Source organism: Tiliqua scincoides, chromosome 12 (assembly GCF_035046505.1).
Source record: "Tiliqua scincoides isolate rTilSci1 chromosome 12, rTilSci1.hap2, whole genome shotgun sequence".
Lineage (NCBI taxonomy): Eukaryota > Metazoa > Chordata > Lepidosauria > Squamata > Scincidae > Tiliqua > Tiliqua scincoides.
This window is the reverse complement of record NC_089832.1, coordinates 18007187-18031663: the sequence shown is the minus strand read 5'-3', so window position 1 is coordinate 18031663 and position 24477 is coordinate 18007187. Positions and strand designations below refer to the sequence as shown.

Below are 24477 nucleotides of genomic sequence, written 5' to 3'. Positions count from 1 at the left end.
CAGGTTGGTGTCATCGCTTTAAGTGGACAAGCTAGAAATACATTTGTTTTCCATAGGAAACAGAAGGTGCTTACATGGTCATCTAGAGGCAAAGCTAGGAGTACATGTAATGCGATACAACCAAAGATAAACCATAAGAACAACAACTGTGGCCAAAAAAGGACAAACACTTTGCAATGTTAAAAAAAGCCTAATGCTAGCCAGAGTACAAACCGTCTTAGAGGCAACATTTCAGAAAATAAAATAATAAATGCAAGTTTGCAGCATAGATATCATGAGACTAGACCCTTTTAAAAACCGACATATGAACAGGCAAACCTGACACCGAGATACAAACAGGTTGCTCTGATAATAGAACACTGTATAAAAGAGTTGGAGGCGAGTCCCGCTTGCTTTTCTCTGGCCTTGTCTAGAGTCAGTGCAGTACAGCTCCAACTTGGCAACTGCCTTTCAAGAACTGCACTTCATTTTTGGTAAGAAACCTTCCCTCGTCCACATACAATTTCAGACTGCAGAGAGAGCGAGAGAGAGACAGAAGCAGAAACTCCCAGGCAGCCCAACAGACATTCTGGAGCTTTCCTACCCAGCATATTCTCTGCCCCCAAAGGTCTCTGCATGCAGTTCAGGATGTTTCTATTTCTGAGGTTTCGTCTATGAAGTTTGCGACAGGGCTGAGCATCAGAAGGGGAAACAGTTTGTATTCCCCATTCATGTCTTCCGAGAGGAGGGGCTGCTCGAGGGGCTCCAGTGCAGGGGCGCCGTCAGCCTGGCTGGCTGGATCCAGGAGCTGCAGGGGGGGCTCTGGAGGAGGAGGCGGCGTGGATGGCCGGTCTTCCAGCAAAGGCAGGAGAACATCTTTGTCCTCCCCCAACTTGCACGCATTGTCACTTGAAGGGGGCTCTTCAAATAAGGTCAGCAATGGATTCCCCCTATACTGGATCAGTTGCATGCCTGGGGAAGACACAAGCATCACCAGCAGGGCTAAGTGCTGGGTCACAAGCACAACCCACAAGCTATTAATACACAGTACACCCTCAGGATCCAGGGAGGGGTCAGTTCCACCCCACCCACCCCGATACCAGTATCAGATACGGGAGTCCCCTTTTAAAAAGTAAAAATCAGTAAGAAAACAACCTTCTCTACCTTCACACTACAAAAATCATGCTGTTTCCAGGGCAGTCTCCTGTGCTCCTGTAAGCCACTCCTGGTCCTTCCCTTGGTCCTGGCTTGCTCCAGAATGGATCATACATCCCAGAAGTGGCTTACAGGCGAACAGGAGACTGCCCTGCCAATAACATGAAAGTAGGGAAGGCTATTTTCTTACTGAAAAGCTTGTGTGCTTGCTCACAAGGACCAGCTTCTCACCTTCTTGCAGCCGATGCCGGCTGGATAATAGGGCTATGAGAATAAGCCCCTGGGAGAGGAATGGTGCTTTGTGATAGAAGTGGTTTCCTTGCCTTAGGTGGATACTGGTGCAACCCTTGAGAAAAATGCAAGCTGAAACCATCTAGAAAACCGGTACTGCACCAATGTGATAAATGAACTCATTATGCCTTGCTGGAAAGAGAACTGATTTGATCATGGGGTAGGGCTGCACTATGTGTCTCAATGTGGAAATCTATAATGTACCAAAACTGGTTATTCTCAGCCATTCCTCCTGTTACCTTGTTCAGCTTCTGGGCTTGGACCACTCCTGTTAAAGGGTCAAAACTCTTGGGATAAGAGACAAGCAGGTGAAACAATTCCTAACATCAATTCCTGTTGAACAACTGATGGGCTGGATTTTGCTACAAGAGCCATCAGAGCTGAACTGCTGTCGGGATGAGTTCTTGATCCAGGTTCCTGGGATCTGTCACCAGAATCTCTTCCCTGCTAAAATCACTACTGGGAAGGGAAGGTCTTGACTGCCTTTTTGGGATCTGAATCAACAATTCAGGCTGGGATGGCGGGCAGGTCAACTCTATTGATTAAAGCTACCTAGCCTTGATAATATTGCTATAGCAAATATGAATGCACAGGAGAAAGAGCTCCTCTTTCCTGTCCTTCAGCCAAGGGGACTTGTGCCTGCTCAGACAACCATTTACAATAAGAGTCTACTCAGTGTGCAAATCTAGAAAACTTAACCTACCACAAGGGTACTTGTGAGGCTAAAATTAGGGTCACACTTGCTTCCCTTCAGAAGGAAGGTTGGATAAAACATCACAAATATTAATAAGGCAGTCATCATGCTAATGAGTGTAAGGGTAACTCTGGCATGGAAGTACTACTACAGAAGAATCTCCCTCCTCAACTTTCAAAGTCAGATACATCCAGGTTTAGCGTTTCCAGACTACCCCAGACAGCTTGGAACGAACTGCACTTCCAAAACAATCCAGTTTTCACAGAAACTCACCATTCTTCCCCGTGGGCTCTTGCTCATTCATCCCAACCATGTCTGCATTCTCTGACAAATCCTCCATCTAAATAAAAGAAAATATGCAAGTGAGCATGCTTATCAGGGTTCCTTTCCAAAAACTCAAGAGTTGTCCCCCCTTCTTTAAATCAAACAATTGTACACATTCATCCCATGGAGACTCCAACACAGCAAGAGCATAATCTGGTCACAAGTCAGGACTTCCCAGACCTGCCGAGTTCAACAGGCAAGCAATGCACCAAATTAAAGCCTCTCCCACTGGAATCAATGGGACTTGAAGTGCTCAGTTATGGCTAGATGGTACTCAACAAATAACAAAGCACACAATTTGAAAGAAGCTTGCTCCCCACCCCCCTAAAAACTTTGCCAGTTCTGTATTAATCTGCTGTGCTCCAAATTCCCATGGCACACCTGCAGATCTTTCATAGCACATCAATGCGCTATGCACACCAGTTAAAATTGTTGCCCTATATAAATCATGGTTAACAGCTGTTGAGAGACCTCTCCCCTCTTCCATACGTTTGTCTAAGCACCTATGTTAGTGGCCATCAGTAAGTACGCTGTGTGGCAGTGAACAACATACTGTGTGAAAGAGTACTTTTCTTTTGTCTGCCCTGAATCCACTGCCAGTTACTTTCACTGGATGCCTCCCAAGTTTGAGTATGCTGATAGGAAGGAAGCCCTCCAAATCCATTATCCAAACTATGCAGAATGAGTCATGTTTTTTTCTAAGCCCAAGAGCCTTTCCAAACATGCTCTACAGCATTACAAGCTGCAAAGTATTTTCCTCAGAGCTGTTAGGACTCTTCAGAGAGGTAGGATTAGAAGCAACATCTACAAGCTGTCCATATGGAAGCACCCATGCAGGGCCTTGGCTAAGAGGCTGGGCTGCCAGTCAGGACTTGCTTGGTGCAAGCCTCACCTCTGCCATGAACCCACTAGAGAGACTTAGGCAAGTCCCCTTCCTCTCAGCCTCATTATTACGGGAATAACATTTCCCTTGCAGGTTTGTTTTAAAGGTTGCATCGTGGCAATACTTGGAGGTACTATTAACACTCTGAAGCACTATGTATTCTTGGCATCCTCTCTGCCCTGTCTCAACCCATAATCCTGCCTCCAACACCCAGCAACTTCCTTCTCAGGACAGCAAAAACCAGCAGAGCACAAGCTGTTGGAACAAACAAGCCGACATCTCCTACAGTCTGCTATACTACATGTTGGCGGGGTGGAGAGAGAGAGTCTCACCCCCACCCATGTTAACTGATCAGCAGGTCCCTGGGAAACCTGAACGGCAAGTTCTTTCAATGGATTACATATATGAAGGAGATGTCAGACATGGCAGTTAGAGGCAGAGCATGACCAGTGGTGGCACCACTTCTCTGGAACTCTCCCCCTGATACACTTAGGACATCTTCCATGTTATTGGGATTTTGGCGGGGGTTAAACACTTATTAAATTTTATATAGCTTTTTAGTCGGTGAAACATGGCTACAAATGGTTAGGATGGGACAAGCTGGGTAGTGCATTTTATACTGCACTCCCTTTCACACAGTGCACAGCTCTATCTAACTATTTTCACTGGTCACAAAGGGCAATAGTCAAGACTTTGCGAACACACAAAAAAAAGTTCTCCAAAGTACAGCCCCACTTGCACCAGCCCTCCACACCTGCAATTGAAGAAACCAACACTACTTACATTTTCCAAACCAGGTGGAACCTCTGCCAAGTTCACATCCGATGGAAGCTCCAGGTTGACGGTCTGGACGCAAAGGTCAAAGAAGTGAGTCATTGTCAGGAAAGTAAGACCGCTACGTATAACGAGAGCTTACTCTTGATTGAATAAAAAAAGTAATCAAGCAACAGATTTTATACACATTTAAAAACTGCAGGTGATAGGTGCCATTTGAGATGAGGCATCGCTCCTTTTCTCTCACCTAGGAGGAAATGCCTCTCCCAAAATAGTGCCTGCAGGGATCTTCTGAGCATGCATCTTCTGAGAAGTTTTTAAGACTCTCACTCATTGTGAGAGTCAGGGAGAAAGGCAGTATATACATACAAAAAAATCATCAATAATACTTCACCCTGTGGTTTGGATGGGCATTCCCTAAGCAAGTATAACCGCATATTATAATTTAATTCATAAAGATAATTTCTGCCCAGCAGTGGAAGGCAGCAAAGAGGGACTTACATCTGTCGGTGTTTCTGAGAGACAGTTAAATTTCTTCCCAGACAGCATGGCCTGGAGCTCCTCAAGGCTCGCATCAATACAATTCAAGAAGTCTTGGATCTCCTCCCTTAGAAGGAAAGTAGAAAACCTCAAGGTAAAAAAAAAGGAAACCAGGTACCAGACCCTGTGTAGCAAAGCATTTAAAGCAGCTGCTAGACAAAATATCTGTTAAGGAAAGCAAGGAAGGCAAGAATTAAGAAGCAGGCATGACTCTGTTGAGTGAGCAAGAGAGTGGCAAGTTCCCTTGTGCCAGGCTAGAGAGAGAGAAAAGCAAAACTTGTAACTGGCAGCTGACATGGCACATCACATCTAGAAATGACTAAGCAGGAACAAGGATCCTCTAAAGCAGGGATCTCCAAACTTTTTGGCCAGAGGGCCACATCAAATATCTGGCGTGATGTGGAGGGCCGGAAAAAAAATTTAAATACAAAATTTAAATAAATTAGAGATGGAACTTAGATGAGTGAATAAATGAATGAATTGGCTCATTCATTCAACCTCTCTGGCCCTCAGAACACCCGCCAGACACAATCAGAGCACAGTTCTGGTCGTGTTCAGTTGAGTGGGCCAGAGGCTTTCAGGGGACAAGAGGATGGCTGCAGGCCGGAAAGAGGCTTGCTGTGGGCCGCATCTGGCCCCCGGGCTGGGGTTTGGAGACCCCTGCTCTAAAGGGTTTGTCTCTAACATAGGCGGTTATGGCCCACCCAGCCTCTGGGCAATCCAACTTGCCTGTCCAGCAAAGGATCACTCTGTGACACTGTCTGGTTCTGGTTCTCACTCAAGATGGAGTCGATCACCGCAGCAGGGTCCTCAGGAGCAGAACGAAGTTCCACGGCGCTGCTCTCCGTCGCATCTGTCTTCAGAGGGCTTTCCGTGAGCTGAACTGAACAGGGAGCTACTGGAAGCTGCAGTTCTGATGTTGGAGGTCCTTTGCAGGAAGAAATCCCTTCTCTTCTGGGCAACTGACTCTCCCTGGGGGAGGGAGGAATACAACAGCATGCAGAGGCTGAGGAACACAACTCTGGGTATAATGCGCTCTCTCTCTCTCCCCCAGCAAAAAAGATGTCCCACAAAATAAGTAGTGCAACCACCACATTATAATCCAGAAATTTTCAATATTTTTCATCTCAAGGCACACTGACTTCTATGGCCTTCTCTATGATCTTTGCCTCTAGTGATGACTCTTCCGGGTTCTGCAGCTCTGTTTTCAGGGAAACTGTCCATAGTAATGAATTATCTATCCTTCTTTGTCGCTTCCTCCATTCTGCCAGCGGAGGAAGAAGGACAGACAATTTTTTACTAGAGACAGTTGCCCTAAAAAGAGAGTTGCAGAACCCAGAAGAGATTTTCAGCTATTTTCAACTGCTGTGCTGCAAACACCCGTAACACACCATGCAGACCTTTCGTGGCACACCAATGTGCCATGGCACACTGGTTGAAAATCACTGCTATAACCATGGTTAAAATCTACTGTAACTATAATGCTTTTGGATTGCTTCCTTATTTTGTAACAATACTAAGGTCCATCTAGCTTAATTTTATACCCACCAACAAATGGCTGTATGTGCCATACAATGTCACAAGCAGGTCCAGCCCCCGTTGCCCACAGAATCTAGATCCCATGACTCATAATACAAACAATGCACTGCTAGCTGCAAAAGTAACCTAGTGACCAACCACAGCCCAGTTCGTCCCTAATTCCACCCAGCTATTTCAAAAAGGAGCCACTCCAAAGCACCACTGCTGCATCTCATGGAACTTACTTGAAGAGTTGTTAAATGCTTCCAACTCCTCTTAAGGCCTGCAGCCTGTCAGTCTCTCATTGAATGATCCCACCCACTGGCAGTTGCAAAACTGATTTATCCATTCATGATCTTTGCTTCCGATCTGGTTTTATTAGCTTCTTCTATGGGGTCCCCTTGTGGGAAAGACCCAGGGATCACTGAGCTCTCAGCAATCAAGCACACAATTCCAGGCAGAAAATCCCAAGATCAATTACCGGCATTTCCAGTTAAAAGTCTTAGGAGACAGAGCTGGAAAAGGCCCCCATCTGGAAGCTTAGCGATCCATGATCAGAGTAGACAGTACTAGCCTAGGCAGTCCAGTTCAGGAGAAGGCAGCTTTACAGGCTCTTATATATCCCCCACTTCAACAAAAGTCTCTTCCTTCTTTAGGCTAAAAACCCTTTTTACAGAAAGGTCCATTGACTACAACCCCCAGGTTTTTTTTAAATTGCCTTTTCTCTTAGGCTTTTCAGTTTTGCATGCTCCTAGGCAGGCAGAGGCAAAAAGAACCAAACCACCATTTCGTCAATGAATACACAACCTATTGATACCCTGGCATTCTGAAAGCTGTCAACAGCCCCCTTCCAGCCAGTTTGCTCCAGTTCACCTCCCATCCCCACATAAAAAGCTGCAGTGGTGTTTTCAGCATCAGAATTCCCTGGGAGTGTCAGCCTCATTAAATCCTTGACCATCAATCACAACAGGAGACATTTTCAGTTCTCCATCCTCACCGATTCCCAGTCCTCACATATGCTAGCGCTAGTGGCTCTTCCGTGCCTTCCTCTTCCTCTTGAGCATCTGTGATGTCGCGAATTATAATCGAGTCCTCACAGCCAGAGCCGTGCTCTGAAATAGATGCCTGCAGGAAAACACCAGCAGCAAAGAGGACTTGTAGCACGAAATGCATTTCAGGCCTTTTCACCTCTGTAACTTGACCCAAACAAAGCCTTTATCTAAATTTAGCATTCCAACAACAAACATTTCCTTCCCCTTTCCATTACTTGCATTGGGGTTTTACAGCTGTGTTGTTTTAGTGCATCTTAACTTGTACTATTTATGTTTCTTATGATCGCTGCATTTTAAATTTGTTCCCATTCTGACATTTTACTGGTTCCCCCCGATACACTATGTACACCTTGGGCACTGTTTATTTGGAGCAAAAGGCAGCATATACAGTCAGCCTTAGGTATTTGTGTGGTATGCGTTCCAGGGGACACATACACACCCCTGCAGATACCACAGATAACTGAAACGGTGTGGCCCCAGAGTCATGGAGCTGCAGGGATTTACCTAGGGCCTCGTGCGGTCTCCTGGCCAAGACCATAAGGTACTTCTGGTCTGTGCCAGCAACTTCTAGTTGCGTCTGGGAGGCCTTCCAAAGCCCTCCAGCTGCAGGTTTGGCATCCGTGGAAATTCAAATCCATAGATTCCAAGCCCAAGGATAAGGAGGGTCCACTATAAATCCTTTAAATAAATTCAAATAACGTCTGTACTGAGCTTTACTACTAGGTTACAGGGGAAGGCATAACGACATCCACGAGTCGACACATCTTACTGAAGGGCACTGGGGCTCTGTGGTCAAGACAGCAGCACCCAGACCAGAGTCTTCACTGCTATGCGATCAGTCAGAGCAGAAGGGGGAGAAAAGAACAACCACTTACTGCTTCACAATCCTGCACAGGAAGGTGAACATACTGGCGGCTGTATTTTGAAGGGGAAGCTCCTGGAGCATCGGCCAGAGGTCTGGAAGCACACATGTAGGTGGAAAAGAAATGTACAGGATAGTCAGGTTTTGTACAGGCTTCGAAAGACAGGGTGGGTCACATACAAAGATTGCTACATGCAACATTTCACTCTGCCAGTGTTTTCTGTGCAAGTCAATCGCAATTTCTAGGGTGACCCTGACTTGTGAGTAACCAGAAGACATGGAATGGCAGTAGACAAATCTAAGTTTTAGCTAAAGTTTTGTTTTCTACCAAAAGACGCCACATGCAGTGTGTACCCACTCCCTCTAAAGCTTACTTTGTTTCCAAAATACTGTGATCATGTGCTACCTGAAGATTGGTTATAAAGCAGAACAAGACTGGGCCCACTAGATATATAACCTCGTTGGAAATATAATGTCAGAAAACATAGGGGCTGTAAATGAGAAATGCTAATCTTACAGTGTTCAAAGGTTATTAAACCCTTCCTTGCTTGTACAGAGGTGCCTGCTCAACCAATGCATTGGTTGCATGCATTTAATGCTCAAGGCATTAAAAATCCCAGACAAAAAGAGGTCTTGCCTTTCTGTGCAATTATCTGCACTTCAGTGCATTTTAATACTTTTAGGATCCCAGGCCTCTCAAGATTGCAGAGTAGAGCAAAGTCTGAAGTTCCTGACTGTAAAAATAAGCAACCTTTTTAGGCAACCTTTGGTCCCAGACTTATGGATGGAATAAAATGAAAACCAATTTTTCTTACACAGAAAAAATATCTGCACAAGAAAACATACCAGTGTCATGGGTTGTGTTAACTCATGAATGTGTCATTTTTAGCTGCAAGTACACCCTTTGAGAGTCCTTGGCTGGTTATGGTTCCCCAAAACATACAGCAAGAAGGACAAGAATTTCAGTCTCTGGATATTATCTTCTACACGCTTCTTAGGGGAAGTGATCAGAGCTCAACAGTGGAGCACATGCTTTGCAGACAGGTAGTCCTGACAGCATCCCCAGTTAAAAGGTCTCCATAAGCCTGGGAAATATCTCTGTCTGAGACTCGGAAGAGCCGCTCCAAGTCAAGACTACGCCCATGCATGTGCATTGCAACACCTTAGGGTGTCACAGCACACTCAGAGGGGGTGCCACGGGGTGTCCCCGGTGACACCTATCTGTTCCCCAGGCATCGCCACCTTGGATCTCACAAAAACCAAAATGGTGACGCCCAAAACTCACAACATTTGGGCATCAAAAGACAAAACCATGGAATAACTACCTTTTCCGTTTGAGTCCCAAAATGCAGTTTCCTCTCATCAAACCCAGGATAAATTCAAGGATCTGAGGAAGTGAGAAAAAAATGTTAGGAGCAGCAAGTCCTTTTGGTCATCTCAGGATGTTTTTCAAACACATGCAATAGCAACACAACACATCAGGGAGGGGACAATTGCATGCAGGGACACAGCATAACTGGCAATAGCACAATTGTATATTCTGAGGGCAAAAGGAAACAGACACAGGTGAAGGGTGCGCAAAAGTTTTAAAAACCAAAAGGAGGTCCAACCTGTATTAATAATAATAACAACAGGTATTTATATACCGCCTTTCTTGGTCTTTATTCAAGACTTTATTCAAGGCGGTTTACATAGGCAGGCTTTATTAAATCGCTATTAAATAGGGATTTTTACAATTTCAAAGAAGGTTCTTTCTTTTAAGAACGACTACATTCAGGTATTTCATTCCGATCTAGTTTCACATTCTGGCCTCCATCCTCCCACGCTCAGAGCAGATGGAATTGCTTGGCTTCAGCTTGTCAGCTGCTCCAAGGTCGCACAGTGCCGGTGGCCTCGAACTGGCGACCTTGTGGATGTTATCTTCAGGCAGACAGAGGCTCTACCCTCTAGACCAGACCTCCTGCCCACTGTATTCCACTGAATACACTGTATTCCACTGCATTCAGTATTCCACTGAATTAGCTCACACACACTTAATCTATACAGGAGAAATTCTACAGCCAACAATCACACCAACAATGGAGCCACGAGTAAAATAGTTAGGGGGAGAGGGGAACACCTTAGAAGGGGGGAAAAGAGAAGAGGGGGAAAATGTGCAGGGGGAAGAAGGGACACAGGGAGATTAGATTGGCTTCCCAGAGGAATCTGGGAGAAAGGAAGCTTTGGAAAGCACAAGGAAGAAGGGAGAAGAAAAAGTGGGGGGTAGTTGGTAGGATAAAGGTTTAAGCAAGTCAGGTTCCTGCAAAAGACTGCAGCTGGCAAAGGCTCTCTGTGGACTGAGACTCACAGCCAAGGGGCAAGCCAATGAACAGCTATGAATACACTTCACCGACTTGGAGGGGGGGGTAGGGGGAATATTAAAAATAGGGAAGACCAAAAAGCAGCCACTGGCTCCATGCACTTATACACCATTGGCCTACTTTTAATGCGCTCTTGAGCAAAGGGACAAGGCAGAGTCTATCGCTGATACCTTGGACAAGAGCTGCTGCTGCTGGCTGTGCTTTTGTCTGAGAAATGCAACTTCTTTCCAGAGAGCCTGGTTTTCCCTACAAGACACACAACAAAGAAGAGAAGATTAACTTTGCTGATGGAGACAGAACACCTGACTGGCATAATACCCCAGACAGATGGAAGATCTCTTAACTCTCTTACAAACGCAAAAGCAAGGCTCACTGGGGACACCCAAAAATGTGTAGCATGAAACTTTACATCCAGGCACATTTCCTCAGGGAATCAGGAATGGCCGCAGCTTCCTCTTAAGGGAATGTTCAGAGTAACCCTTTGGCACTTCACTTCACCACCCCAAACCCTGATCTTAACCCGTTTCTGCCCAGCGCATAGGTGTATACATTTAAGAACATAAGAATAGCCCCACTGGATCAGGCCATAGGCCCATCTAGTCCAGCTTCCTGTATCTCACAGCGGCCCACCAAATGCCCCAGAGAGCACACCTGATAACAAGAGACCTGCAAGGCTTTCTGGGAATTGTAGTTAAGAACAAAAGAACAGCCCCACTGGATCAGGCCATAGGCCCATCTAGTCCAGCTTCCTGTATCTCACAGCGGCCCACCAAATGCCCCAGGGAGCACACCAGATAACAAGAGACCTCATCCTGGTGCCTTCCCTTGCATCTGGCATTCTGACATAACCCATTTCTAAAATCAGGAGGTTGCGCATACACATCATGGCTTGTACCCCGGAATGGATTTTTCCTCCAGAAACTTGTCCAATCCCCTTTTAAAGACGTCTAGGCTGGACGCCATCACCACATCCTGTGGCAAGGAGTTCCACAGACCGATCACACCCTGACTAAAGAAATATTTTCTTTTGTCTGTCCTAACCCGCCCAACACTCAATTTTAGTGGATGTCCCCTGGTTCTGGTATTATGTGAGAGTGTAAAGAGCATCTCCCTATCCACTCTGTCCATCCCCTGCATAATTTTGTATGTCTCAATCATGTCCCCCCTCAGGCGTGTCTTTTCTAGGCTGAAGAGGCCCAAACGCCGTAGCCTTTCCTCATAAGGAAGGTGCCCCAGCCCCGTAATCATCTTAGTCGCTCTCTTTTGTACCTTTTCCATTTCCACTATGTCTTTTTTGAGATGCGGCGACCAGAACTGGACACAATACTCCAGGTGTGGCCTTACCATAGATTTATACAACGGCATTATAATACTAGCCGTTTTGTTCTCAATACCCTTCCTAATGATCCCAAGCATAGAATTGGCCTTCTTCACTGCCGCCGCACGATGGGTCGACACTTTCATCGACCTGTCCACCACCACCCCAAGATCTCTCTCCTGTTCTGTCACAGACAGCTCAGAACCCATCAGCCTATATCTAAAGTTTTGATTTTTTGCCCCAATGTGCATGACTTTACACTTACTGACATTGAAGCGCATCTGTCATTTTGCTGCCCATTCTGCCAGTCTGGAGAGATCCTTCTGGAGCTCCTCACAATCACTTCTGGTCTTCACCACTCGGAAAAGTTTGGTGTCATCTGCAAACTTAGCCACTTCACTGCTCAACCCTGTCTCCAGGTCATTTATGAAGAGGTTGAAAAGCACCGGTCCCAGGACAGATCCTTGGGGCACAACGCTTTTCACCTCTCTTCATTGTGAAAATTGCCCATTGACACCCACTCTGCTTCCTGGCCTCCAACCAGTTCTCAATCCACGAGAGGACCTGTTCTCTAATTCCCTGACTGTGGAGTTTTTTCAGTAGCCTTTGGTGAGGGACCGTGTCGAACGCCTTCTGAAAGTCCAGATATATAATGTCCACAGGTTCTCCCTCATCCACATGCCTGTTGACCTTTTCAAAGAATTCTATAAGGTTCGTGAGGCAAGACTTACCCTTACAGAAACCATGCTGACTCTCCCTCAGCAAGGCTTGTTCATCTATGTGTTTTGAGATCCTATCTTTGATGAGGCATTCCACCATCTTACCCGGTATGGATGTTAGGCTGACCGGCCTATAGTTTAACGGGTCCCCCCTCTTTCCCTTTTTAAAAATAGGCGTGACATTTGCTATCCTCCAATCTTCTGGCACCGTGGCCGTTTTGAGGGACAAGTTGCATACCTTAGTCAAGAGATCTGCAAATTCATTTTTCAATTCCTTAATAACTCTTGGGTGGATGCCATCAGGGCCCGGTGACTTATTGATCTTTAATTTATCAATTTGGTCCCTGTTGTGTATATGCAACGTTGGGCAGAAATGGCTTATCCACCTCTATCCAAGGCCAGCTTGCGAGCTGCGGGGCCCAATTGGAAACATTTTTTGCAAGGTCCCAGGTTCTCAGCCAAGGTCTGCAGAATCTTTTTATCATTATCACCACCTCACAGGATTGTTGCAAGAACAAAAAGCAGGGAAGGAACCATGTACACCACCCTGAGCTCCTTAGAGCAAGGGTGGAATAAAAAATATGAAAAATATAAATAAATAAGTCACTGAGTGCTGGGTGGAAAACACCAAAGCTGCTGACTGCTCAAAAGTCACAACATATCAAGGTAGAGCCAGCACTACAAGGATCTTTGGGGAAAGAGATGGCACATGGATGCAGTTCAACCAGCAACAATGGCTGTTTCCTAATGAAGTGGCAATACCTATAATTTCTCTAACCCAAATGGCAAATAATTTTTTTTAAGCAGCTGGATTTTTAGAATACTGTGCTTTCTGCCCCATATCTCATTCTGTGTCGACCCAGAAGTACCTGTCCATTTCCCTACTACCAGCACTAACTACCACCCTTCACAGATGCTACGTGGCTCTGCCACAAAACAGCATACAGATAGGTTGGTTCTGCCAACAAGACAAGAAAGGCTCATCTGAGAAGTACCAGTACCTTTTCATGCTCGCCAGCTTCAGGTCCATGTTGTTCTGCTGCTCTCTCATTTCCTGAACTTCAGAAAGCACTTTCTGCAAGTCCTCTGGACATACTTTGAGATCCTCGGGTCTCACTGCTGAAACCTATGGCAAAAGTAGGTGGTAGGTCAGAGAGGTTCAATGATACAGAAAAATGCAATCAGAAGAGCAATTCTTCAAGAGGGGACTTTGCAAACCAACACGTCTTCATCAATCACAAGAGAAATCCCAAAGCCAGGTGTAACTCCCAACTCAGGCAAATTAGACTAACATGTCAAAATTGACATTTTCAAAGTCTCTGGTTTTAAAAGCTGGTGCTATGCAGTGGTTTAGAAGTGTGATCCATGTCCAAAAAGTCATGGATTCAAATATCACCCAGGATTAAGAACTCACCAGGTGTTGTCAAGCAGCAGCCTCAGCCCTCCCATGACAACCTCCCAAACAGATGTGAAGGGCTCCAGTTAATCATATATATCCCTACACCCCAGCTAACATAGCCTCACTACGGAAGGAAGTGTCTTTGGGGCCTGGGAATCCACACCACACGCGAAACATCAGTCTGTTACTCAGAACTGTAAACTTCTGACTGTCATCTCCAGTTGGCATCTGTAAAACCTCCTGAAAGAAAATCAGGACTTTCCCTACACAACACGTACCTTTACCTGACATTTCTTCTGTTTTTTAATGCCTTCCCAAGATCTAAAATAGTTCTCCTGCCCGGCAAATGAAAGACAGCTACTGAGCCAGCTTGTCACAGCTCCCTGTGACAGCATATCCCTCAAAAGCATGTGGTCAAAGCAGGCCAAGCTGCAATCACATTTGCGTGGCTCTCTAAATAGGAAAAAAAGTAGAGCAGATCCTTAAGGCCACAGTTAAACTGTAGGGCGATTGCAGAGAGTTCTTGCCACAACACAGCGTTGCCGGGGTAGCCTAACCTAACCAGTCTGTTGTCACACCCAATTTCCATGGCCCTGTGCCAATTTTTTATTCTAGCATTGAAAAGAATGAAGATCAAGACTAGACAAGATGCCTCTTGCCTGGGTGGGCGATTCAGGGACTGACATATGCAATGAAGGTGTGAGTGGCACTTTCAGCTGTGGCAAATCTTTAGAACAAATCCTCCACTTGGAAGAAACCAGGATTTCACCGCAGTCAGTGCCGCTGCCTGAGGCGAAAACTTTTCCTGTGCAGTCACGGAACAGATGACAAACAAGGGTCATTATTTCCAACTCAATCTTCATCCTGCTTATAAAAGCTGCAAGAAAACACTGGCAGCCATTTTCCTACAAAGCTTTATGTTCTCAGGACAGAAGCCTTCACTACAAATCAGAGAGAGGAGGTACGTTTTATGGGCAACATAGTACAGTACGAAACCTAAGACACCATGTTTGCTCTACATGCCTCTCACAACAGTCCCCACCCCAATACGTTGTGGGCAGCCAAATAAACTGCAACCGACTTCTCAGCAGTCACATTTCACCACAGAGGTTTCACCATGATGTACACTTGCACACAATACCTTGCGCTTGATGTTTGCCAACAGGTTGGCTTTCCCTCGTTTGAAAAACGGGTGCTGAAACTCAATGGCTGAATTCTTCTCGGCAGTCATCATGCCATTCTCCAGAGCAATCACTTTCCTGAAGCCATCTGTTGAAGCACCAAGAAAAATTAGTGTCTGTGTGTCTCCCAGAAATCAAAACAGATCTGGATCTCTTCTCTTTGGTTACACTTAAAATATCCATTCACACATTTGTATGGCAGGATGCAATAGCTAGGATAGCCCAATTCTACACTAACAGAATCAAGGAGCTATAGAAGCTTCCTTCCACCTGTACCAAAACTTGGAAATCATGGAGCACAGGCTGCCAAGATCCAGAAAAGGAGGTTAATGTGGATTAGTAACAGACAAATGGAGAGTCGGAGAAAAGCGCCTAATAAAAACCACAAATGTAGCAGTTGAAGACAGCAATACTCTCCCCCTCCGCCCCGAGAGGGGGGGGGTGACTGAAGCATCATTGCCCATAGGGCAGTTCTTCGGAACACATATTGTTCCACTCTAAGCAGGTAGTGAGGAATTCTGAAGCATCACAAATATCTGCAAAACCTCTAAGCAGAGGTAATCGTGGAATGAGTGTATTCTCCACGGTCAAAGATGCCACTCTGAACTCTTTGAAGGGAAAGGGGGCTATTCACCATTTTAACAGATGCTAATTTTAACTGATGTTGATTCACTTGGTTTTTAAAAATTGTTTTACTGTTTTAATTATTGTTTATTGTGTTTTAGATGGTTATATGCCACCTTGAGTGCCCCAATGGGAGAAGGGCAGGGTAAAAATCCATTAAATAAATTCAGAGGCCTCTCATCTCCACAGAAAATTTTCCCAGGCCCCAAACCATATCACTACTGGAGCTGTAATCATCACAACCGATCTTTACCACTAAGGCAGCCCAACAAGAAACATTTTCCTACCAATGCAGATAAAAGCAGAAGCCAAGGTTAAGAGACAGGTTTTCTGCACAGAACAGCAATGCCAACATTCATCCTGAGTCTCAGATGTACATTTGTCAGGCTACTGGCAAAATCCAATTTTAAGAATTGGAAAAGGCCAACTGGAACAAGAGTGACTAGAAGCCAGGCACTGGGTGATGAACACTGGCCAGTCTCCTCTGTCCATGCAGGCTCACGGGTACTTGTATCAGTTCTGCTGCCACACAAACACACCACCCTGCTGTGCCAAGAACAGCTCTCGGTGAGATCAAACGCTATTTTCATCCACGACGTGGCTGGACAGATACCATGGGGATGTTCCTTTGGCAATCATCCAAACCCTCATTTCTGATGAATCACATTTTCCAATGTCAGTATTTGGCCTCCCCTGAGAACCTAACTGAATGGTCTGGGTCAGCCCCTGAACTGGGACAAGTATGCAGTACATTTTAATGAACAGCCCTCAGCTGTTCAAATCTGGTCCCATTACAAAAGAAAGTAGGCAGCGATTAGCCTGCAAGCATTCAAGCAGTCGTTCAGCTGATTGATGCTCCCAGCAATACACACAAAGTGCTGAGAACATCAACCAATGGTCACCTGCCACTGATAGAGGGATGGTCTCAAAGCACAGTCCATGGCTCCCAAGGAGTACGGGTTCAGACATACTGCGAGACCAGAGCCCTTCATTATATCTGCGAGATGGGAATCCGAGTCTGTGCAGAGTCCAGACCAGGCCAATCTTAGAAGACACTAAGTTTTCACAATGCAGTGCTAAGCAAACAAGTCGGGGATGGAAATTTAGAGTCAACCATTTCCTAACCCCCCCCCCCAATTTAATTTCAATGAAGTTTTCCAGTTAAGAAGAAACAGGATTTTGTTCTCTCCCCCCCCCCCCAGCATATCACAGCACAGCACAATGCACTTCCTTGTAAAATTATTTTGAGTACCAGAGGCAACAAATAACCTCTCATCAAGCAGAAGAAAGCCACCGCTTGCATGCACACACGCTGAACTTCCACACTGGGAAAAAAAGTTATTTGCCTGTGTGCCAAGAGGTAATCTTAAGTCAAGAATGATCAAGAGCAAAGAAAAGGGCTAGGTAGCCACACCAGTGCCTGTTCATACAGGCCCTTTGCTCCTTTTAAATCAGCTGCATTTTAAAAAGAGGGAGAATTTAACAGTACTGGCTACAGGAAGGCTTCATCACAGCCACTGTTTCTCATTCCTGGTACCTTTGGTGTTACTCCAAGAGCAAGAACCAGCCACTGCTCCAAAGTGAGATTATATTCAGAAGACCTTTCTGGCAGAATGCAGACCTCATGATGAATGGCTTCTCTGGTTTGTGTTTAATTTGTCCCCAGGAACACTTAAAAATGAATTCATGTAAGACTTAAGAACGTAAGGAAAGCCTGGCTGGATCAGGTCAAAAGCCCATCTAGTCCAGCCTCCTGTATCTCAGAGTGAGCACACAAGACAACAGGAGACCTGTGTCCTGGTGCCCTCCCTCGCATCTGGCATTCTGAGGTCGCCTACCTCTAAGCTACCAAGGATTTCCAACTTCTCAGCAGTAACTGAGAAACATCAGCCAATGGTGGGGCTTCCCCTTTAAGGCCAGCTGTTTTCCTAAAAGTGAAACTCTACAATCATGTGTGCGCATGAATGCATACCTGCAGAAGGAAAGTCTTTGTGCATGCATTAAAAAATGCAGCTTTCGAAGGTACTTGGCAAACCTTTTCTGTCTAAGACAATCTTGATGCTTTAGTGTTTCGTATTTAAATACAGTGGGCCCTCAGTATGTATGGGAGGACCATTTCAGCGCACGCGCACGCAAACTCCGTATGTACCAAAATCCAGATAACTGAATGCTCAGGAAAACCTTGAGAAGCTTCCAAGCAACCCCCAATTCCCCTGGGAAAAGTTCAAGCAAGTTCTTCTGCAGGCTCCAGCCCTCAATCTGCTTTGCCAAATATCCAGTCATGAGCATTGGCTTTGTAGAAGCAGCTTGCTCACAAACTAGAAAGGACTGCTTGCTTATAGTAGGCATGCCACCTTTGCCATTCAGACTGCTGCCTGGTCTGGTTACACCTCATTCATATCTATACTGGCTAAACAAGGTTACTAGCAATATTCTTTGCTGACCCTCTTGGTAGAGAAGAATTGATACTTACAGATGTTGAGCTGACGAATGAAGCTGGATAAGTTATTGTGCTTGAAGTACTTTGGCAGCAGCTCTTTAGCAAACCTCTGCTCATCCAGGATGCAAAAGTTCTGCCCATTCTAAAAGAATCAAGAAAAAAGAAGCCTAATAAGAACAGAAGGAAGCATTTCAGTACCACCTATACAATCGCCGTGTGCTGATTTGCCAACAAGTGTGTCGGAAAGAATAATGGTACAAACTGGCACCATTTATTTCGGAGAGAACGTGGTACACGGCTGGAGCATTAGATTTACACTCAAGAAATCTCAGTTTCCTTATCACCCAAGACAGCTCACTGGGTAGCCCTGGAGAAGCTCCCACCCTCTTTCTTTGCCAAAACTTTGTGTAATGCATGTCATACACGGAGAAGTGCTACATAAAATTCAGGATAGATTTATCTGAGCAATTCCTCTTAAGCATACTGTAATTTTCTGCAATGAAGGATGGTATCAACCCTACTGAAGTTTTGTGGATGTCCTGACCTGCCCCTTGAAGACCACTTCTAAATCAAATGATCCTCTTTCCTCCCTCCTAAACATTAACTGAGCATTTCTAATCAGCTTTGTGTCCTGGGTAGAGGCTGCAATTCTATACATAGCTTCCCGGAGATCAGCCTCACTGAACTCAGTGGGAACATAGGAAGCTGCCCCAGAATACCTCAGACCATTTATATAAAATGCTGTTTATATTGAACGGCATCCAATTTTCACAATTCAAGGGGCAGGGTGGTCATCCTGGCTCTATCTGGAGAGGCTGCCAAGGACTGACCCTGCGGCCCTCCTGCATGCAAAGCAGGAGCTGTGCCAACTTAGATGGAGTCAGGCCATTAGTCTGTCTAACTCAGAACTGTCACCACCAAATGGCAACAGCTTACTTCTAAGCAGAAATATACACTTCTGCTCCCTTTTGGCAACAGATGAGTTCTTCCTTTTTCCCCCTCAAAAGCATGGATGCAGCTGTGGGTCCTAAAATGAGGCTGCAATCCTACATATGTGTCGTGCACTTGGTCTCATCCCCAGGGTTTTGGGTGCTCAGAGTTGTTGGTTTTGAACCCTAGAGCCCTCAAAGATCCCTGTTCGGTAGTACTGCCACCACCCTGTAAGAGCCAGTGCCTCAGTCCAGGGAAACCAAGACCCTCTAGGCTTAACTATATCCCTTGTAGGCACTGAGCACTTTCTTTACTTAAAGTCTCAGTCCTCAAGTTTCTAGTCCACAATGAGGATTTTTGGTAGCTTGCTGAATGGCTAGGCAGGATTCTGAACCTTTGTCCCCAGCAGACAATGAACCAACATGTTAAAAAGATTTTTTACTTTATTAAATATAGGGTTACAAAAGGCAGCAAATGCTAGAGGCATAAAAACTTCTAGGAAACATAGCATAAAACAACAAAGCTAACTGGCTAACTCTATTAATCTCTGACTCTCACCTGGGTCAGCTTCTTTTGTAGATCCTCAGTTACCTAAGAGGCCACATGGTCCTGCGCACCCATGTGCACCCACCTCCTATCTCACCAAGAGACAAGGAACAAAGACCAAAGACCCTGTCCTCCAGAAGTGGGGCTGGATGCTTGCCCTCTCAGCTCTTCCCTCCCCCCTGGAGATCTGCAGCTGCATTCCATCCTTGATGGGCGTCTTTCTGGCTGCCTAGGTGCTACATAATCACCTTCCATTGAGTTGTAAATTCCTAGCAGCTAGGAAATGCAAGCCACTTCTGTGTTACTGTTTTAGCTTGGTTCAGGCCTTGCAATGCTACTAGGCCTAAACTGTACATATTCATGACAATATGCCATTACCAAATAACCACCTAAGTAGCACACCTTAAGGATTCCTTGTTTTATCAAAGTTCATTCTGCAAATGGACAGAAAAAAATCAGAGAGAACATTGAAGGCATGCATTCTTTGTTTAGTTTCTTATGACTGAGTTCCTCTACTTCAGTGGGATTTAGTCATACACTAGTTTCCTTAATCACAACTTAACTAAATTTAAAATACAACTCAAAGTACCTGGGAAAGATCCAGGACAGATTTTGTAAGGTAGTGTAGTCTCAGACCACATCAACATATCAAATTCCTATGGAGGAGCCCCCAGGCATACAACTAAACCATGCACCTTGACAGCATGATTCCACTTCCAAAAAAGCTTTTCCAGCTATGAAGTTAAGCAGTCACAAGAAAGAGAGAACTGCCTTGCTTCCAACAGGAGCTGCTTCTTCCCAAAAAGTAGCACGTCAATGGGATGCATGGTGATGGGAAGACATGTAAACTCCCCGTGCAGCCTGCTCCTCATTCTCCCTCAGGTTCCTCAAGGGAAAAAGGCAAATGACAGCAATCAGACTCTGCTGCCATGCTATGCCCCAGCCTGAATCATGGGGAGATAGATTTACCTCAGAAGCAGCAAATATGCAAAGCCCCCCATTCCACTCTTGCACCCAATATCTGTGCAAGAACAACCCCCCAACTCATGCAACTACAAGCATATTCTAAGTAGAAGACTTCAGGATTGGGTTAAGTAGGGTTTGGCAGATTACGGGCTTACAAGATCAATGTTGCTTTTTTTGAGACCCCAAAAGGTCTACTACCCAGAGAGTGGCTCAGCAAGGCAAACAGTTAAAATTAAAGAACAGAGTGCCACTGAGAACATGCTCAGCCCAAGAATCTGCCTTCAACAGCCTAATTTTTTGGCAAGGGCAGAGATGGATCAGAGAAAAGTCTTTTGTTGTGGTTCCTGCTGAACTATTGCAAGTCAGAAGTCTTTTTGGCAATTTCCTGCAGATCATCCAGAGACCTAACAATGACCTATCTTTTCCCCATATGGACAGCACACATATGCACTTGAAGACCACAAATTGCAAGAGAGCTGATATACAAAGCACCCCAAGCATCTATCCTTACATACCCAGTCCACACACTATGCTCCTCCTTCCCCCAAAGCAAAACACACCACCAAACTTGAGCACAAGGCTTGTTCCTTTATCACACTATCCAACTGCATCCATTTCACATATGCAGTAGCTATTTGCTCAGTCCATATACAGATTTCTGGCATGCAATCAGCTGGTACCAAAGACAAGCACTTACCAGTCAGCTTATTCATACACCAATAGATTTGTTAGTTTAAAAACAGAAAAACAAAACAAACTTGAGCTCATCTGTATCCAATATCAAGTAAAACGCAAAAGATCTATACCTCATGGTAAGCCCAAAGGACCAAGAGACAGTTCACAGGTGACAATAACACATCCTTAGCAATGCTAACACAAAGTGAGTGGACAGGCCCACAAACATTTCTGCTACAATATATTCGCTAAGATGCCACAAGACTCTCAAGGATCTGTCCTGGGACCGGTGCTTTTCAACCTCTTCATAAATGACCTGGAGACAGGGCTGAGCAGTGAAGTGGCTAAGTTTGCAGACGACACCAAACTTTTCCGAGTGGTGAAGACCAGAAGTGATTGTGAGGAGCTCCAGAAGGATCTCTCCAGACTGGCAGAATGGGCAGCAAAATGGCAGATGCGCTTCAATGTCAGTAAGTGTAAAGTCATGCACATTGGGGCAAAAAATCAAAACTTTAGATATAGGCTGATGGGTTCTGAGCTGTCTGTGACAGATCAGGAGAGAGATCTTGGGGTGGTGGTGGACAGGTCGATGAAAGTATCGACCCAATGTGCGGCGGCAGTGAAGAAGGCCAATTCTATGCTTGGGATCATTAGGAAGGGTATTGAGAACAAAACGGCTAATATTATAATGCCGTTGTACAAATCGATGGTAAGGCCACACCTGGAGTATTGTGTCCAGTTCTGGTCGCCGCATCTCAAAAAAGACATAGTGGAAATGGAAAAGGTGCAAAAGAGAGTGACTAAGCTGATTACGGGGCTGGGGCACCTTCCTTATGAGGAAAGGCTACGGCGTTTGGGCCTCTTCAGCCTAGAAAAGAGACGCTTGAGGGGGGACATGATTGAGACATACAAAATTATGCAGGGGATGGACAGAGTAGATAGGGAGATGCTCTTTACACTCTCACATAATACCAGAACCAGGGGACATCCACTAAAATTGAGTGTTGGGCGGGTTAGGACAGACAAAAGAAAATATTTCTTTACTCAGCGCGTGGTCGGTCTGTGGAACTCCTTGCCACAGGATGTGGTGCTGGCGTCTAGCCTAGACGCCTTTAAAAGGGGATTGGACGAGTTTCTGGAGGAAAAATCCATTATGGGGTACAAGCCATGATGTGTATGCGCAACCTCCTGATTTTAGGAATGGGTTAAGTCAGAATGCCAGATGTAGGGGAGAGCACCAGGACGAGGTCTCTTGTTATCTGGTGTGCTCCCTGGGGCATTTGGTGGGCCGCTGTGAGATACAGGAAGCTGGACTAGATGGGCCTATGGCCTGATCCAGTGGGGCTGTTCTTATGTTCTTATGTTATGTTCTCTGCTGGCTTTTGTTGCTACAAATTAATATGACTGACCCTCTCTGGAAACTGCAACTCCTTTAGATGCCCAAACTGTAACACAGTTAAAGGAAACAAAACATTTGTATAGCAGTGCAAGGTGTCTGTTCAGACAAGCCTAAGAAAAAACAAAAACAAAAAACAAAAACACATATTTAGGAACTAAAAAGCAGTGGTTCTCACATATTTAGCGCCAGGACCCACTTTTTTAGAATGAGAACCTGTCAAGACCCACTGGACGTGATGTCATGACCAGAAGTGACATCATCAAGCAGGAAAATTTGTAACTATCCTAGGCTGCAATCCTACCCACACACCTGGAGTAAATCCCACTTACTATCATTGTACAAAGAATATACAGAGTAGCTTGTTGTACACAGTAGCTTGTTGTGTACAGGTCAGTTATATTTTCCCATATGCAGTCACACATCGTGGCAGCATCAACCCTAATATATTAAAAATAAATTATTGAAATGAATGGGAGACCCACCTGAAATTAGTTCACGACCCACCTAGTGGGTCCCGACCCACAGTTTGAGAAACACTGGCATAAAGACATGTAGTTGTTATAATCTCCAACCACCTTCAGTATAGCACAGTACCAGTCCCCTACGGAAGCAGAATTTGTTTGCAACCTCTTATTTACATTCTGTGTTGAGAGTATACTTATTTAGGAGAACACAACACATGCACAGGTGTGCCTGGACAAGGTATGCCATTTGCAACCCAAGCAGACACGCACGGCTGCACGACACACTCAGACAAACAAGCTATTTAGCTTTGTGTACAACCGGGCAGAAACATACGGACGTCCGGCCATACCCTGAGTCACAGTGATCAATGGACAGCTAGTTGGACAGGAGAACTAGACTACATACGTCATGGTCCAGGAAGCCCCTGCACCGAGAAGGCTGCCCAGCAGCTTCCCTGCAGAATTCAGCGTTCTGGTCTCCTTCTGGAAGAACTCATTTGCTGGGGAGGCCATTTCTGCCCTCTCTCTGCTTTGACTGACCAGAAGAACATCCACACACCGTGCAGAAGAGCAGCGTCTTAACCAAGGGAGATCGCCTGCTGCCCCCCTGCATGAGTGGGAAGCAACACCTGAGGAGCAGCCCCCCAGCAGTGGGTAACCCTGCCTAGGTCACAAGGGGACCCAGCTGCCCCTTGTTCCTACAGGCTTCACCAGCCCTTGGAGAAGGTGCCTGTTGCACCCCTGCAGTGCTGGGAAGGCCACCCCAGTGGAGCGGACCATCCACCTCTCTAAGAGGTGGCAGTTCTGCCTGGAAGGGCATGAGAACCCTGCTGGCCCTGATCCTAGAGAGCGGCACCGGTCTGTAGAGGAGGCTGCCCCCTGCATGCCTGGGAAGGCAGGCCCCGTGGGGGAGCCACCACAGGAGTGGGCAGCCCTACCTGGAAGGGCAAGAGGAGGGAGGCTGCCAGCCCTGCCAGAGAGGAAAGCACCCCCTGTGGGGTGGCCTCCCTCCGCCCTGCCTGGAAAGCCACAAGGAGGCCCAGCCGCCCCTGTGCCCGGAAGAGGGTGCCTGCCGCCCCTCTGCCCGCGTGGGAAAGCGACCCCCTGCGGCAGCCACCCTGCCCGGAAGGGGCCGAGGAGGCCCAGCCGTCCCTGAGCCCGGAGGAGGGAGACTGCCGCCCCCCTGAGTGGCTGGAGAGGCAGCCCCAGGACCGGGCCGCCCGGCGGGGGGACGACAGAGGGAGCCTCACCCGGCTCCAGCAGATGACGGGGTCGCTGCCGGCGTCCTCCACGAGCGCCCAGAGCTTGGCCAGGAAGCCGGGCACGGGCGTGGCTCCGGTGACCGCGGCCATAGCCCCACTCTCCTCGTCCCCGGCCGGCCGCG

At 46.2% G+C, this 24477-nt stretch overlaps 1 protein-coding gene across 1 annotated transcript; it reads right to left on the bottom strand.

The window, feature by feature from the left end:
• On the bottom strand, positions 1 to 24477 carry LOC136663145 (heat shock factor protein 3-like). The gene is made up of 13 exons (XM_066640112.1): positions 24344 to 24477; positions 18147 to 18255; positions 15010 to 15137; positions 13471 to 13595; positions 10603 to 10678; positions 9398 to 9459; positions 8086 to 8167; positions 7156 to 7283; positions 5366 to 5612; positions 4602 to 4703; positions 4110 to 4172; positions 2393 to 2459; positions 1 to 951 (listed from the first exon to the last, which is right to left on the bottom strand). Exons 1-13 carry the CDS (start codon positions 24443 to 24445, stop codon positions 623 to 625), a joined length of 1620 nt encoding a protein of 539 aa, XP_066496209.1. The 5' UTR covers positions 24446 to 24477; the 3' UTR covers positions 1 to 622.